At 46.6% G+C, this 14423-nt stretch overlaps 3 protein-coding genes across 5 annotated transcripts; all 3 read left to right on the top strand.

The window, feature by feature from the left end:
• The first annotated feature begins 130 nt into the window (after nucleotides 1–130).
• LOC136449665 (ubiquitin domain-containing protein DSK2a-like) lies at nucleotides 131–4671 on the top strand. Of its 2 annotated transcripts, none has more exons than XM_066449800.1 (8): nucleotides 131–510; nucleotides 2052–2783; nucleotides 3034–3251; nucleotides 3350–3463; nucleotides 3528–3586; nucleotides 3742–3770; nucleotides 4125–4208; nucleotides 4336–4671. In XM_066449800.1, exons 1-8 carry the CDS (start codon nucleotides 285–287, stop codon nucleotides 4482–4484), a joined length of 1611 nt encoding a protein of 536 aa, XP_066305897.1. In that variant the 5' UTR covers nucleotides 131–284; the 3' UTR covers nucleotides 4485–4671. The 2 variants fall into 2 exon arrangements, with proteins under 2 accessions (XP_066305897.1, XP_066305899.1); XM_066449802.1 differs by lacking the exon at nucleotides 131–510 and adding an exon at nucleotides 683–961.
• Nucleotides 4672–5913: 1242 nt separating this feature from the next.
• Nucleotides 5914–9931, top strand: LOC136508447 (large ribosomal subunit protein uL18z). Of its 2 annotated transcripts, XM_066503125.1 has the most exons (9): nucleotides 5915–6051; nucleotides 7774–7846; nucleotides 7937–8028; nucleotides 8133–8259; nucleotides 8351–8430; nucleotides 8522–8638; nucleotides 8971–9105; nucleotides 9274–9443; nucleotides 9567–9931. In XM_066503125.1, exons 1-9 carry the CDS (start codon nucleotides 6046–6048, stop codon nucleotides 9676–9678), a joined length of 912 nt encoding a protein of 303 aa, XP_066359222.1. In that variant the 5' UTR covers nucleotides 5915–6045; the 3' UTR covers nucleotides 9679–9931. The 2 variants fall into 2 exon arrangements, with proteins under 2 accessions (XP_066359230.1, XP_066359222.1); XM_066503133.1 differs by lacking the exons at nucleotides 8133–8259; nucleotides 8351–8430 and having other exon boundaries at nucleotides 5914–6051; nucleotides 7937–8019.
• A 1104-nt stretch (nucleotides 9932–11035) lies between these two features.
• LOC136449670 (catalase isozyme C-like) lies at nucleotides 11036–14204 on the top strand. The gene is made up of 6 exons (XM_066449815.1): nucleotides 11036–11229; nucleotides 11311–11407; nucleotides 12174–13318; nucleotides 13443–13510; nucleotides 13606–13699; nucleotides 13826–14204. Exons 1-6 carry the CDS (start codon nucleotides 11215–11217, stop codon nucleotides 13883–13885), a joined length of 1479 nt encoding a protein of 492 aa, XP_066305912.1. The 5' UTR covers nucleotides 11036–11214; the 3' UTR covers nucleotides 13886–14204.
• The last annotated feature ends 219 nt before the right edge of the window (nucleotides 14205–14423 follow it).

The raw sequence follows: 14423 nt of genomic DNA on the forward strand, positions 1-14423 counted from the left end.
GTTAAAGCAGTGGTGCTATTGAATTTTTTCAAAAGTACATTTTTATTTTTTTCTAACGGCACACGTGGAATTCCCCCGTGGTGTGTGTGTGTGGTGCGTTGCCTTCTTCCTCCTCGCACACGCCAGGCACGAGACCAACAACACCCCCAGCGCACGCACTCCAAATAGCAGGCCACGAGTCGTCCACCTCTCCTCCGCCGCGTCGCTCGCGCTTCACGCGCGCCGAGAGCCGAATCGGAGCCGCGAGGCAGCCGCCCCGGCCGGATCGACCCCAGGGCCAGGGCATGGGCGGAGGGGACGCCGACGCCGGCGGCGAGCCCGCGTCCGCGCAGGCCACGCTGCACATCCGGTGCACCAACGGCTCCAAGTTCGCCGTGCGGGCCGACCTGGGCACCACCGTCGGGGCGTTCAAGGTGATCGTCGCCGAGAGCTGCGACGTGCCAGCGCCGCAGCAGCGGCTGATCTACAAGGGCCGGATCTTGAAGGACGAGCAAACCCTAGCCAGCTGCGGTGCGTGCTTTCCCCTATCCTCTCCTGGGATCGCTCTACCCTTGGTGGCGCGTGGTTTCCCCTGTTACGCTGTGGACTGCGGTCGATTTGGTTAGTCATGCGTGCGAGCTGCGATGTTGCACTCTCGATTCTCCCTTGCTGGTGTGCTAGTTGCAATGTCTGTTAATATATTTGCTGCCGGCAGGACAAGGAGGTTTATTCCTTGGCGATGATGGTCATGGATGATTCCGTACATTCGGAATGCTCCGTGGTAGGTGCAGCATGTAGGCTTAACGCAAGGAGACTTGCAGGTTCGTTGATAGTTCTACGGTAGCAAAGATGCAGCAGGAGAGAAATACATGCTGCTTTGGTGCCTTGACGTGAATGTAGTTCTGAATATGCTGAAGCCATGCAAGCCTTGTGTGTACTGCACCCCTTGCTGCGTGGTTAGGGTAGTAGAGTTTATCAGCAGGTCAGTGGAACTTCTGCATTTCATATTGTATATATGCTGATATCACGATCGTATCTTAGTGATCTGTGACTTGGAAGGATCATCATTGCCATTTTGAGTTCTTACCAATAGTTTAAGTTCGTTGGTAACAGACGCATCTTGTCAACCGTTTTTATTGTGATCCACGTGTCAGCCGTAAGCATTAGCAGTTACTTTTGTCGTCTTTTAGATGTCGACATGAACCATCCTTTCTATTTAGGGGGCATTGTCCACGTGTTCAATCTCCGTTACAGAATGGTTCTAGATGAAATGGAAAGATATGTATAAAAGATATCACAGAGTCTCAGTGCTTTATAGATTTGATCCATGCCCATCGAATTTTTTTTGCACACAACCTATTTTTATCTGCACCGGCAATTACCTGATCATATTTAAATGGTTTATCTTTGATGTTACCTTTATACACTGCGCTCTTTATGGCAACATTTAAAACTTAAGAAGAGAGAACTTGTCTATTTTTCATACAGCAGGTTTAGAAGCGTTTGATCTTGTACATTACATCAGACATATTGTTGTTTTGTTTTTTGCTAACACAATAGATAATGTAGGGGTTTCATGTTGCGTTTCTGATTCACCAACAATCCATGCGGCTGTATAAGTTCAATAAACCAGCAGTTTGGATGTTATGTAGAATTCTCATTTGTCAAAGCTGAGGTAGACTGTTGCCACTTGTCAAATAGTACTAGCCAAACGTGAAACTTAAATTTGTTTATGATGCATAACTGAGTTCTTTGGTAGAACATCAAATATCAATAGTGAGAGCCCATGGGGATTTTATGGAGGAGACCTTTTTTGTGTTTTTATTTATGCCTATTCAATTTTGATCTCACTTACAAAGGAACTTTATGCTACCAGCTATCACCAATTAGAAATCCAGGACATTCTGAATCTTGTTTATTTTGGTGATGGAAACACTTTCGTGTCTGAATCGTAGCATTTTTTATATTTTGATTTGGCAAGCTGTTGCCTGATTTAGGAACTTCACCTATCAGTGTGTTCCCTTATTCTGTTTCCGTTCTCTCTTGTAACCTCATATTGTCTCTTTATGAAGGTGTGGAGACAGACCATACAATCCACATGGTACGTGGTGCTGCGCCACCACCAGCATCTACTGCACCTGCAGCCAACCAGGAACCTACCACTGCTGCTCCTGCCAGTTCCCCAGCAGCAGGATTGGGTGGCTTGTTGCAAAGTCTGGGTGCTACAGGGGCTGCTGCTAACAGTGGGGGGTCGGGTTTGTTTGGATCTGGCCTCCCTGAGTTAGACCAGATGCAACAACAGCTAGCGGAAAATCCGAACTTGATGAGGGAAATAATGAATATGCCGCTCATGCAGAATTTGATGAACAGTCCTGAACTCATACGCAGTATACTAATGAACAATCCTCAAATGCGTGAGCTCATTGATCGCAATCCAGATCTTGCTCATGTCCTCAATGATCCAAGCATCATGCGCCAGACTTTTGAAGCAGTTCGGAATCCTGAACTCATGAGGGAGATGATGCGGAACACAGACAGAGCCATGAGCAACATTGAATCTTCTCCAGAAGGATTCAACATGCTCCGTCGCATGTATGAAACTGTCCAAGAGCCTTTTCTGAATGCAACAACAATGGGTAGCGAGGGTGATCGAAACTCGAATCCATTTGCTGCTCTTCTAGGAAACCAGGGGTCTAACCAAGCAAGAGACTCAGCTGCAAATGGAACAACTACAGCTTCAGACCCCACATCAGGCTCTCCAGCTCCAAATACTAATCCACTTCCGAATCCTTGGGGCCCAAATGGTAAGTTTTGGATATTCATTTTTTCCCATGTTGGTAGTTGTGTGTATTGAAAGGCGGGCCTGGTGCAAGCGGTAGAGTCTTACCGCCTGTGACCGGAAGGTCCTGGGTTCAAGTCGCGGTCTCCTCGCTTTGCACAGGCGAGGGTAAGGCTTGCCACTGACACCCTTCCCCAGACCCCGCACAGAGTGGGAGCTCTCTGCACTGGGTTGGTAGTTGTGTGTATCTTTGTTCTAAGTCTTAAAATCAACAGCTGGCTCTGCCCAAGGAGCAGCAAGGTCCCCTCCTGCTAGCAACACTAGGAGTACTACAGCAGGTGGCCTAGGAGGGTTGGGTTCAGCAGATTTGGGAAGTATGCTTGGTGCCAATGGTGGTGGCTCTGATGCTACCTTCTTGACTCAAGTTTTGCAAAACCCAACTATGATGCAGATGATGCAGAACATTATGTCTAATCCTCAGTCCATGAATCAGGTATGATGCTTGAAGTACTTCTGTTGTGAAATATTTAATAAAGTGCATATTTCTTGTCCTGCTTATATACATAGAGTTCTGATACTCCGTTGATGCAGCTGCTTAATATGAATCCAAACGTACGTAACATGATGGAATCTAATACTCAAATGAGAGAAATGATTCAGAATCCAGAATTTCTTCGCCAGTTGACGTCTCCTGAAACATTGCAGGTGATCAATCATACTGCTCTAGCTACATGTGCATAAAAAATACTAAATGTTATTTCTTTTGCAGCAATTAATTTCATTCCAGCAGTCTTTGATGTCACAACTTGGCCAACAACAAGCTGGACAGTGAGCATTTCAACTTTTGATTTCACCTTTTTTTTATGAGATACTATATGCTTATTTAGCCTAGAGAAAGGGATTTTTTTTCATTTGTTCTTGTATCGCAATCTCCAACTTTGTGCACCAACTGCCTTTTGAATTCTTTTTGTTGTTTGATCCAGGGAGTGGACACAATCAGGCTCTGGTGCAGGTATCTCCTGAATTTACTATCTGCAGTTTCGAAATGGACTTACATTCTGTATGGATAAACCATGTTTCGAAATGGACTTACCAAGTTTGAGCATTGCTTCCAAAGGTCATTTAAATATTTATCTTGAGTGAAAATTTCCACACGAGAATAGTAATATTCTTTGACCAAGTGACTATACTAGGAAGAAGCATGTGCGGTTTTCCTGATTTTTGGAGCTAATTCAGCTCTGTTGGGGTCCCAAATCTTTGCCAGAACTTGATTTAATTAAACTTGTTTAGACAGTCGACTGCCTTTCTAAGTGGATTTACATATGACCTTGCTTTTTTAATAACTTTTGGAAAACTTGAATCCTAGGCAATGTCAACCTCAACACCTTGATGAACATGTTCAGCGGGCTTGGTGCTGGTGGTGGCCTAGGTGTTCCAAATGCTCCTAATGGTTAGTACATAATCTGTTCTGTTAATGAAGAAATTAATCCTGCAGTTCAACTAAGTATGATCTCTTGAAGCTTTTCTCTTTGGATGATTTTTTGAAGTCTTCTCATCAGTAATGTCAAAATTTGCAGTGCCGCCAGAAGAACTGTATGCAACACAATTAGCTCAGCTCCAAGAAATGGGTTTCTTTGACACACAGGAGAACATCCGAGCCTTGGCCGCTACCGCTGGAAATGTTCATGCTGCAGTGGAGCGACTTCTTGGAAATATGGGCCAATAGAATATGATGATGATCATAACTGTACTCTGATCATGTGATCTGTAGTTGGCATTGTGAGATCATGTCTGGTTCATTAGTTTTACACCTGAGATTGAGAGGCGGCATCTAGATTCTGTGTTTTAAGGATGAATAAAGAGTGTACCGGTAGAACCTTTCATATACATGTGGTCTGGTGTCATGGTTAAAATTGTTGTTGTTGGTACATTGGGTTGTTGTACATTCATTTTGATCTCTTGCAATCTTATTTGCAATGTACATGGACAGTGTCTTCTGTACAAGAGGGTGGGGGTGGGGGAGGGAGAAGGAATATGTAGTGCAAACCATGAGAACTCATAAAAAAATGTATCTTTCGATTGCTCAAGAAAATATGAGATGCATCCATACCCCATAGATGTATTTTGTTGCAATAGTTGGGATTTCCTCAATTTTAGAAGATATAAAATAATAAAATTCAGTGAATTTTGTTATTTTCATATGATTTTTTTATAAAATGATTTTGAATTCTAACTATTGCGACAAAAGTACATCTACGCTTTTTGAACGTGAATCGCTTCAATTTTTTTTTTTTGAGCCAGAGAGAGATGATTTTTGATTGACGTTGCATGTTTGCACCAAGAGATAGGTTCGCTCTACATATTTTCCCCTTATCTCACGTAGTCACCACCTACTGCCTACTGGAGATGGCCAAAGTTCTGGTTCATCAAAATCATGGTGTGTCATGTTTGTTAATTACTTCTTTCCTACTAAATTATAAGACGATTTATGTTTTTAGATACAATAATTTTTACTATACACTTTTTTTAGATAATGACTATGCACTTAGATATAGATTATGTTTAGATACAGAATAGAAGTAATATGTCTAGCTTTTGCTATTCCAAATTATGAGATGTTTTGATTTTATATTTTCGCCTATACATTTAGATACACATTATGTCATCGTAAAAGCAATATATCTAGAAAGAGCAATTTATTTTTGTTTATAATTTGGACGGAATACGTTCATTAATGGGATCACGTGAATGCTGACTGAAGTTTTTTTTAGTGACAAACCAAACAACGAACTTTATTGTTTGAGGATAGTTATATCATTCATTCAGCATGTTCGCTTGTTGGTTTCAGGCAGGGCTTATCAGCCATGGTACAGTATTTTTCTCTCACAACAAACCAGCACCAGCCGGGCTTATCAGCCCAGAAACCAACCTGCGAACAGGCTGATTAACAATTCGAGAATAAAGCTAGGGGATCATGCCCCAAAATACAGTTTTCCTTTGAATGTGACTGAAGGTGATTTTCTTCTGCTAGTGTTGGGTGCTTTTGAGAATTGACAGCTTGGATGGCTGTGAATATGATCCCCGCTACACCCTCCAACCGATCCTGGCCGTCCACTGTGATGATGTCATGCGATCCATCCGTCCACTCTGCCCAGTAAAAGTGCCCGAGGAGCTGCCCATATAAACCCTTCTCTCCTCCTTTAGCCCTCACCCCCTCTCGCGGCCGCCAGGAGAAGCCGCCGACGCCGCAGCTGCGTCCGCGTCCGCAGCCACAGCAGGCGACCGAGATGGCGGTAAGAGCCCCAAACCTTCCTCTCCGTTCGTGCTTCTCCAGTGGATTGCTGCGTCTGTGCCTTTGCATCTAGCGTATGGTTGGATGGATTTGTTCACTAATCACTAGGGGAGAGTGGGGGAATCTTGGCAAGCCTTTTTGGGGTAGGGCGTCCTCGTCGACCAGGGGCTAGGTGGGGTCTTGAGGGATGGGCACGGTGGAAGCCTCGTGGAGTTTATTGAAGGCGGAGACGGCGTCGGAGAGAGAAGCGGAGGGCATTGGAAGCGGGGGCGGAGAGGGAAGGGAAGGCGAGGCTGAGAGAAGCGGTGGTGGAAGCCATGTATGGTGCGGTGCCTGTGCCTGTGCCTCTGCTGCTGGCGAGGCGCAGTATCCCAGATGTGGGATTTGGCACATAACAAGCGGAAACAGACTGAATGCCAACACACTCCCTTTCTGCTTGCACTCTTATTCAGTTATTCTGTAATGTTGATAGCACTAAACAAGTGAAAATTCATGGCACCTTGGGGTTGCATCCATCAGCTTATTCATGGAATGAAATTCAGTAGGGTGACAGTGCAATATGATTACATCAAGCTGATCTCTGCTCTAAAGCAAACATATTGCAATAGGAGAGAATGTGGCATGTTCTTTGTGGCTCAAAAAAAAAAAAAAACTGACAGGGCGACAAAATTTGGGCTTCTAAGTTTGATGCAAATCTTTATATGTCTCACCACTGTCTTCTCGACATGTGGACCTGTTAGCCTTAGGATGAGTAACATATTGTACAGCTACTTAGTCTATAAGTATCCACTGTTTCCTCTGCTAAAGGCAGCCTGTCTCACCATTTTCTAATCTAGAGCCACCCTTGTTCCACCATTGATCCACCTGGAGAGGAAGACAAGGTGTCCTAGGCATTGAATGGTAGCAAATAATTGTGCTCAAATTTTCACTAGCATTTGTTCGCCGCTGAGTTGACTGAACACTGTGACAAGGCGAGCCTTGTGGCAATTTGTGACCTAGTGCTGTTGTTTGTATTGTACTGAGACTGATGGCACTAGATTTGGTATGCTTTATATTTTCTTCTCAAATGCACTAAACTGCTTGCGGGCTTTATGGGATTAAAATGGATGTTTGCAAAAGTATTGTTTGGGCGAAGGGAGGGCATCTGACCCTTCCAGCCAAAGCACATGCTGCTTCTGGCTAGGTCATTTGATTAGGTGATTAGTGCATCTGCTATCTAGTATATTTGTGGTTTCATGTTCATGCGGTGGGGAGCTAATGTTGAATGCATGTTACACCATTTATTTTAACTGTCCATGAGTGTTTATGAGTCTCATTCCTGGTTTGACTAGGATTCGAATTGCTTAGATTGTTAGGTTTAGTAGGTCCTCAGCACTTAGAGTGAGTATAACTGATATGACTGTGATGACTTTGGCTGATGTTTTGTTAAATGTTTGTTGATAGACATATTGCAGTGCCATTAGACCTATCTTCAGTAAGGTGGCACTGGTTCCTAGACACATGTCATTAGGATGCTTTTGCCATCTATATTGTAAACTTAGCCGTGTGACTATTGATAAGGACATGTTTGCTGCTTGGTTTGCGTGTTTGATCTACTATCAGTCGCTTACTGTATATGTTCGATGGCAGCTTAGAGAACTCTCTTGTAAGTTGTATGGATGAGCGATAGTTTTTTTCTCATATTCAATTGCACCTGTGTATTCATGTGCTTTCTGGTCTCCAGGGGGGCTTCGTCAAGACCCAGAAGACCAATGCTTACTCCAAGCGTTTCCAAGTGAAGTTCAAGAGAAGGCGCGGTATGTTTTGTTTGCTCTCTCAATGGTTTTGTTATATTTGCTTTGCGCTGTGTGTTTGATAGTCTACATTTCTATTGTTTTTGTTTGCAGCTGGTAAGACAGACTACAGGGCAAGGATAAGGTTGATTAACCAAGACAAGAACAAGTACAATACGCCCAAATACCGATTTGTTGTGCGATTTGTATCCTTCAAATTTATTATTTCTGTGCTTTGATCTTCTTTCTGCTTATTATTTTTGGCACGTTGAACATTGGAGGCGTTGTATCTCTTAATAAATCTCCTTAGACCAACAAGGACATCACTGCACAAATTGTATCTGCAAGTATTGCGGGTGATATGGTTCTTGCTGCTGCCTATTCCCATGAGCTGCCACGATACGGTCTAGAAGTTGGTCTGACCAACTATGCTGCAGGTATATTTTTGTCTGCAAAGAATGTGTAAACTCTCTTTTGTAACTAAGCACATTTATGTTGTATTGTTAACTCCTTGCCCCCATCTTGTAGCCTACTGCACTGGTCTTCTTTTGGCTCGTCGTGTGCTCAAGATTCGTGATTTGGATCAGGAGTATGAGGGCAATGTTGAGGTAAAATTCAAACAAATGTTTAAATTCATTCTGTTTGCTGCTTTACTGATATTGCGTTGGGTGACACTTTGTGATGATCTTCTGTTCTCAGGCCACTGGTGAGGACTTCTCTGTCGAGCCAGCCGAAGGGAGGAGGCCTTTCCGTGCACTCTTGGATGTCGGCCTTATTAGGACTACCACTGGAAACCGTGTCTTTGGTGCCCTGAAGGTATAATCCTTCTGTATTATGAATGATTGTATACTTGAGATGTTTTCGTTGTGATTTGGTTGTAGGTGGCTCATCAAGTGAAGTTTTTCTATATGAGCCCAGTATTGCTTAAGTCTTGATAAATGTTTATCAGCTAGTCCGTTTTCTTCTTGAATTTAATAACATCAATATTCCAATGAACTCCCACATGTATGTGAGTCCACACTGAAAGAATGGACATTCCCATTTATCTAATTTTCATTGAACTATAGTTTTGTTGTATGTTTACAAGGAATATGTTTTTATGGAGAGCATTTTAAGTTTTTAACGCAAAATGCTTGTTGTTGCTGCAGGGAGCTTTGGATGGTGGTCTGGATATTCCTCACAGCGATAAGAGGTTTGCTGGCTTCAAGAAGGATGATAAGCAGCTGGATGCTGATATCCACCGCAAGTACATCTATGGTCTCCATGTTGCTGAGTATATGAAGGTAAGTTGTGCATGTTGCTTGCCAGATTATAGTTTTTTCCCTTGTAATGATTTGGATATCAATTTGTAAGTTTATTTCATAAAAATATGTAACTGTCCCACATCAGGTGCTCTATTTGGTGGGGCTGACTAAATCTCATTGGTACTATTATTCTTATGAATTATTCAGAATCTGGCTGATGAGGAGCCCGAGAAGTACCAGGCTCATTTCAGTGAGTACATCAAGAAGGGAATTGAGGCTGATGAAATGGAAGCTCTGTACAAGAAGGTCCATGCTGCCATCCGTGCTGATCCTAGCATGGCCAAGTCAACAAAGAAGCCACCAAAGGAGCACAAGAGGTATGCCCTACTAGCTGAGTGATGATTCTATGTAGCCTACATCTGAATGTTTCTGCCCAACCTAATTCCATAATTTTCTTGCTACTGAGTCACTGACCCATGCACATCTTTTGTTTATTTTAGGTACAATCCCAAGAAGTTGACCTATGAGCAGAGGAAGGCCAGCCTCGTGGAAAGGCTCAACGCCCTCAACTCCTCTGGCGGTGCCGATGATGATGATGAGGATGACGAGTGAAGTGCTAGTCGCGTCACAGTAGTGCTATCTTATTTGGAGATCAGAACTTGCGCAATTGCATTTATTGTTCCCTGTAGTCCTGCAACAAGCATTTTTGTTTGAGTGTGGAGATGGAGACATGGAGTTGATGGATTATCTTAACTAAAGATGTGGTGTCTGTTGACGTTGCTCTTTTTGTCCCTGGATTTTGTCAGCCCTTAATGGCTTCCTTGGTTTATAGTATCAGGATAATTCAATCTGTGGCTTTCTGTCATGTTTTTTTGCCTTTTCATATTATGGCGGATTAATGTGCTGTTCTGTATTTTAGTCGAATGCCTCTTGCAGCCTTTCAGGTTCAGATTATGTTCGATTGTTATCAATGGTTTAGCCGCCCAATGCAGCGAGCCATATGTACTAGGCGAGTTTGCAAGTTATGTTTTTCCAGGGGTCTAAGGTAAGGGCGATCTCATCCGTTTGGCCTGTTCTTCGCATGCCAACGCCAAGGTGCGATCGAAATGATCATTTTGGTTGCGTGATATGTTTGGATGAGGCTGAGTTCGGAAGATTTTATCTGGTGCAAAAATCTGGGCATTGCTTACTGATGACCATCGTCTTGCGCGCAAGTCGCAACCCTATGATGGATGGGGGTGATGGAGGCAGCCCTTTTCACGTAACGGCCCATCGCAATTCGCAAGCATTGTTCGAGGAGATACGCATAGGCTTGTTGAGCATGGGCAGGACTGAACGGCCTCAGCTGTGGTTGCTTGTGTGACGACGCTCGTATTTCCTTTGTTGTTTTATCTCTCCTTTTGGTGCATTATTCATTCGTGACACCGAACCGTCCCGGAACGAGAAAAAATCGCGGTAACGCCCCCAAAGGGTGCGCTGGTTGAGCGAAGTAGCCGTGTAACACAGCGCCGTGTTGTACTTGTACCGCACATCGGCCTTGGTCGTGAAAAATCCGAGGGTGCTTTTCCGGATTTTGGGTAGGCGGTTCGGCCACACAAGACTCTACAGTGGGAGTACCACTTACGTCCCGGGCGCATGTGCACCCACACCTCCCCTCGCCGTCGCCGTGGCACGTGGCCCGTGGCCATGCGCTGCGCTCGTGTGAACGGCATCTACAGGAGGCTTTAGCGAAAATACCCTGCGCCCATCGCGTTCACACGCCCGGCCCGGGCACGTCCAGCTCCTGCCGTAGCGCAGTTTGCTCCATGGCTACGCTTGTCTTATCTATTTGACGCCCAGCACCTCCGGCAACAAAACCATTTTTTTTTTCTGGAGGACGGGGCTCGCCGGGGAGCGTGTGGATGAGGCGCGGCCCATAAAAACCTACGCACCCACCCACCCCTCCGGAGGCGCGTCGGCATACGTAGCCCCACACGAGCACGAGCCCTGGAAGGATCGGGAGCAAAAACCCCAAGAGCCACTCGCTGCGCTGCGGCTCCCGCGATATATAACCGGCGGTGTGTGGCTGACCTCGCGTACGTAGCCCGCAAGGCGCACGCGCTGCACGCCGCCCCGCCGCCCGCCCAGCTCGCCATCGCCGCCGCCTCCATGGACCCGTACAAGGTACGCCGTGCTCCTCACAGTCCAGAGCCACACCGGCTGCTTATGTTCGTCGTTCATGTCTTGATGATGTGTCGCGTGCAGCACCGCCCGTCGAGCGCCTTCAACGCCCCGTACTGGACCACCAACTCCGGCGCGCCCGTATGGAACAACGATAACTCCCTCACCGTCGGCGCACGAGGTAACTGCTGCAGCAGCTGCTGCTGCTGTCTGTTCCTACCGGCTAGAGCTCCCTGGCGATGCTGCCGTCGCTATAGTAGGAGTAACTCAACTGAGCTCTGCATGCGGCGTTGGAATCTCGACTTCTGTAGCACCTGAGTGCTAGTAGTGGAATTCCGGTAGGAGTTGGTAGGAGTACTACGAGGAATGATCAGCAACAGGACGAAGCTGCTGCAGGGAGGAGAGCACGCACGGTACCACTAGACGAACAGTCTGTTCACTCGGTCGTATTTAGCTTATAAATCATAACTTATCGATTAACGAACAGTATTTTTCTCTCACATTAAACCAGCCAATAGTATTTTGAACCATGGCTTATAAGCCAAACAAGTCCAAACGAACCGGACGGAAGCAATTGCTACAGTACTACTGAGTACATCATTAATTGAGCTCCAGGTAGTATCTGGTTACTCCTATGATAATTGATAAGGACAGACAGTAAAGAAAAGATTAAAAAATCAGAGAATATACTCTACTGAAGAATTTTAATTTTACCGTGTAAACTATTGTCACTGTACCTCCAATTCTCGAGTTCAGGAGTACTATGTCAGTTTAGTCCTGACTACTACTACTACTAGTACTTTGTCATGTTTAGAATCAAATCATCAATCAGTCAGATGCAGCAGTCCAGTGGTCTCGTAACTGTAACTGAGCTGAGGTGAACAAGAACAATTGAAGAAGCGCTGTGGGAGTGGGATTAATTAATTATATTTGTTCACCATCATCAGGTCCCATCCTGCTTGAGGACTACCACCTGGTGGAGAAGCTGGCCAACTTCGACCGTGAGCGGATCCCGGAGCGCGTGGTGCACGCCCGGGGCGCCAGCGCCAAGGGCTTCTTCGAGGTGACCCACGACATCACCCACCTGTCGTGCGCCGACTTCCTTCGCGCCCCGGGCGTGCAGACCCCGGTGATCGTGCGCTTCTCCACGGTGATCCACGAGCGCGGGAGCCCCGAGACGCTGCGGGACCCGCGCGGGTTCGCCGTCAAGTTCTACACCCGGGAGGGCAACTGGGACCTGGTGGGCAACAACTTCCCCGTCTTCTTCATCCGCGACGGCATGAAGTTCCCGGACATGGTGCACGCGCTCAAGCCCAACCCCAAGACGCACATCCAGGAGAACTGGCGCATCCTCGACTTTTTCTCGCACCACCCGGAGAGCCTCCACATGTTCACCTTCCTCTTCGACGACGTCGGCATCCCCGCCGACTACCGCCACATGGACGGCTCCGGGGTGCACACCTACACGCTCATCAACCGCGCCGGCAAGGCCACCTACGTCAAGTTCCACTGGCGCCCCACCTGCGGCGTCCGGTCGCTGCTGGACGACGAGGCCGTCGTCGTGGGCGGCGCCAACCACAGCCACGCCACCAAGGACCTCACCGACGCCATCGCGGCGGGCAACTTCCCGGAGTGGACGCTCTACATCCAGACGATGGACCCCGAGCACGAGGACCGCTTCGACTTCGACCCGCTGGACGTGACAAAGACGTGGCCCGAGTACGTGTTCCCGCTGCAGCCCGTGGGGCGGATGGTGCTCAACCGCAACATCGACAACTTCTTCGCCGAGAACGAGCAGCTGGCATTCTGCCCGGGACTCATCGTCCCCGGGATTTACTACTCCGACGACAAGCTGCTTCAGACCAGGATCTTCTCCTACTCCGACACGCAGCGCCACCGCCTGGGACCAAACTACCTGCTGCTCCCGGCCAACGCGCCCAAGTGCGCCCACCACAACAACCACTACGACGGCTTCATGAACTTCATGCACCGCGACGAGGAGGTGGACTACTTCCCCTCCAGGTACGACCCTGCCAAGAACGCGCCCAGGTACCCAATCCCGACCGTCCACATCACCGGCCGCCGAGACAAGGTACTCAATCCTCCGTGATCATCATTTCATTTTTACTCTAATGTAGACTGTAGTAATGTCCACTCGATCCATCACTGACTGAGTCTGAATGATCCCTCGATGACCTGTTGGTTTGTCGGTGCAGACTGTGATTGCCAAGGAGAACAACTTCAAGCAGCCTGGGGAGAGGTACCGCGCAATGGACCCAGCCAGGTATGGCAATCCATTCATCAAATGCTCTCTTACTGATCACTGAACTGCATGTTTGCTTACTGAACTGAACCGGACTGTACTCATCATATCTGCAGGCAAGAACGGTTCATCAAGAGATGGGTCGACGCGCTCTCTGACCCCCGCCTCACCCATGAGATCAGGAGCATCTGGCTCTCCAACTGGTCTCAGGTAATGCACTTATATATATGCAGTAATTTATATAATCTGCAGCTTATTCAGTTTCAGACGATAAGTTGCTTACTGAATTCACCGAGTTGTTTTCTGAATCGTTGGTTGCCTGATCAATGGATGCAGGCCGACAGATCTCTGGGCCAGAAGCTTGCGAGCCGCCTCAGCGCCAAGCCGAGCATGTAAGATCAGACAACGGCGCAGGGGACTGAACTCTGCTTCGCTCATGGAAGGAAGGAAGGCAGCCTGAAACCGAATCCCTCTTATCGATCGGCAACACCCAACCTGATGCTCCAATTATTCTTGCATGCATACTGAGTCTCTTCTTTGTATAAGAGGACATAACATATGGTTCTGTCTCATTTCTGTACGACCAATCAATCATCATCATGTAATAATCTGTACTTGCAGACGTGTCTCCACCTGATACTACACTGGTTTATTGTAAGTGCACCTTGTTGAATTCAGAACACATCATACAATAAATTATGACATGTCTTTGTTAGGATTCTGCTTTGTTATATCCGTAGCATAGGATCATGACATACCAATCGCTGGCAGGAGCGTAGCAAGCTAGAAAAAACTCCTCAAAGAGCATATCATGCAGAAAAAGGAAATCATTCTACAGACGGTTGGCAGCAAGCTAGCCTTCCCATGGTCTAAGTCCTCACCGCCAGAACCTGTGCTGGCGATGAGTGTTTGTGATCCAAAATTATCTTATTCT

The sequence above is a fragment of the Miscanthus floridulus genome, chromosome 1 (assembly GCF_019320115.1).
Source record: "Miscanthus floridulus cultivar M001 chromosome 1, ASM1932011v1, whole genome shotgun sequence".
Lineage (NCBI taxonomy): Eukaryota > Viridiplantae > Streptophyta > Magnoliopsida > Poales > Poaceae > Miscanthus > Miscanthus floridulus.

Bases quoted from the DNA above. Each gene is read 5' to 3' on its own strand.
- LOC136449670 (XM_066449815.1), top strand. The intron at 11,408-12,173 runs GTAACTGCTGCA...CACCATCATCAG, and splicing joins CCTCACCGTCGGCGCACGAG to GTCCCATCCTGCTTGAGGAC. The intron at 13,700-13,825 runs GTAATGCACTTA...CAATGGATGCAG, and splicing joins GGCTCTCCAACTGGTCTCAG to GCCGACAGATCTCTGGGCCA.
- LOC136449665 (XM_066449800.1), top strand. From the start codon at position 285: ATGGGCGGAGGGGACGCCGACGCCGGCGGCGAGCCCGCGTCCGCGCAG. The intron at 2,784-3,033 runs GTAAGTTTTGGA...TAAAATCAACAG, and splicing joins GAATCCTTGGGGCCCAAATG to CTGGCTCTGCCCAAGGAGCA. The intron at 3,464-3,527 runs GTGATCAATCAT...TTTCTTTTGCAG, and splicing joins CGTCTCCTGAAACATTGCAG to CAATTAATTTCATTCCAGCA.
- LOC136508447 (XM_066503125.1), top strand. The intron at 7,847-7,936 runs GTATGTTTTGTT...TTTTGTTTGCAG, and splicing joins GAAGTTCAAGAGAAGGCGCG to CTGGTAAGACAGACTACAGG. The intron at 8,260-8,350 runs GTATATTTTTGT...CCCATCTTGTAG, and splicing joins TCTGACCAACTATGCTGCAG to CCTACTGCACTGGTCTTCTT.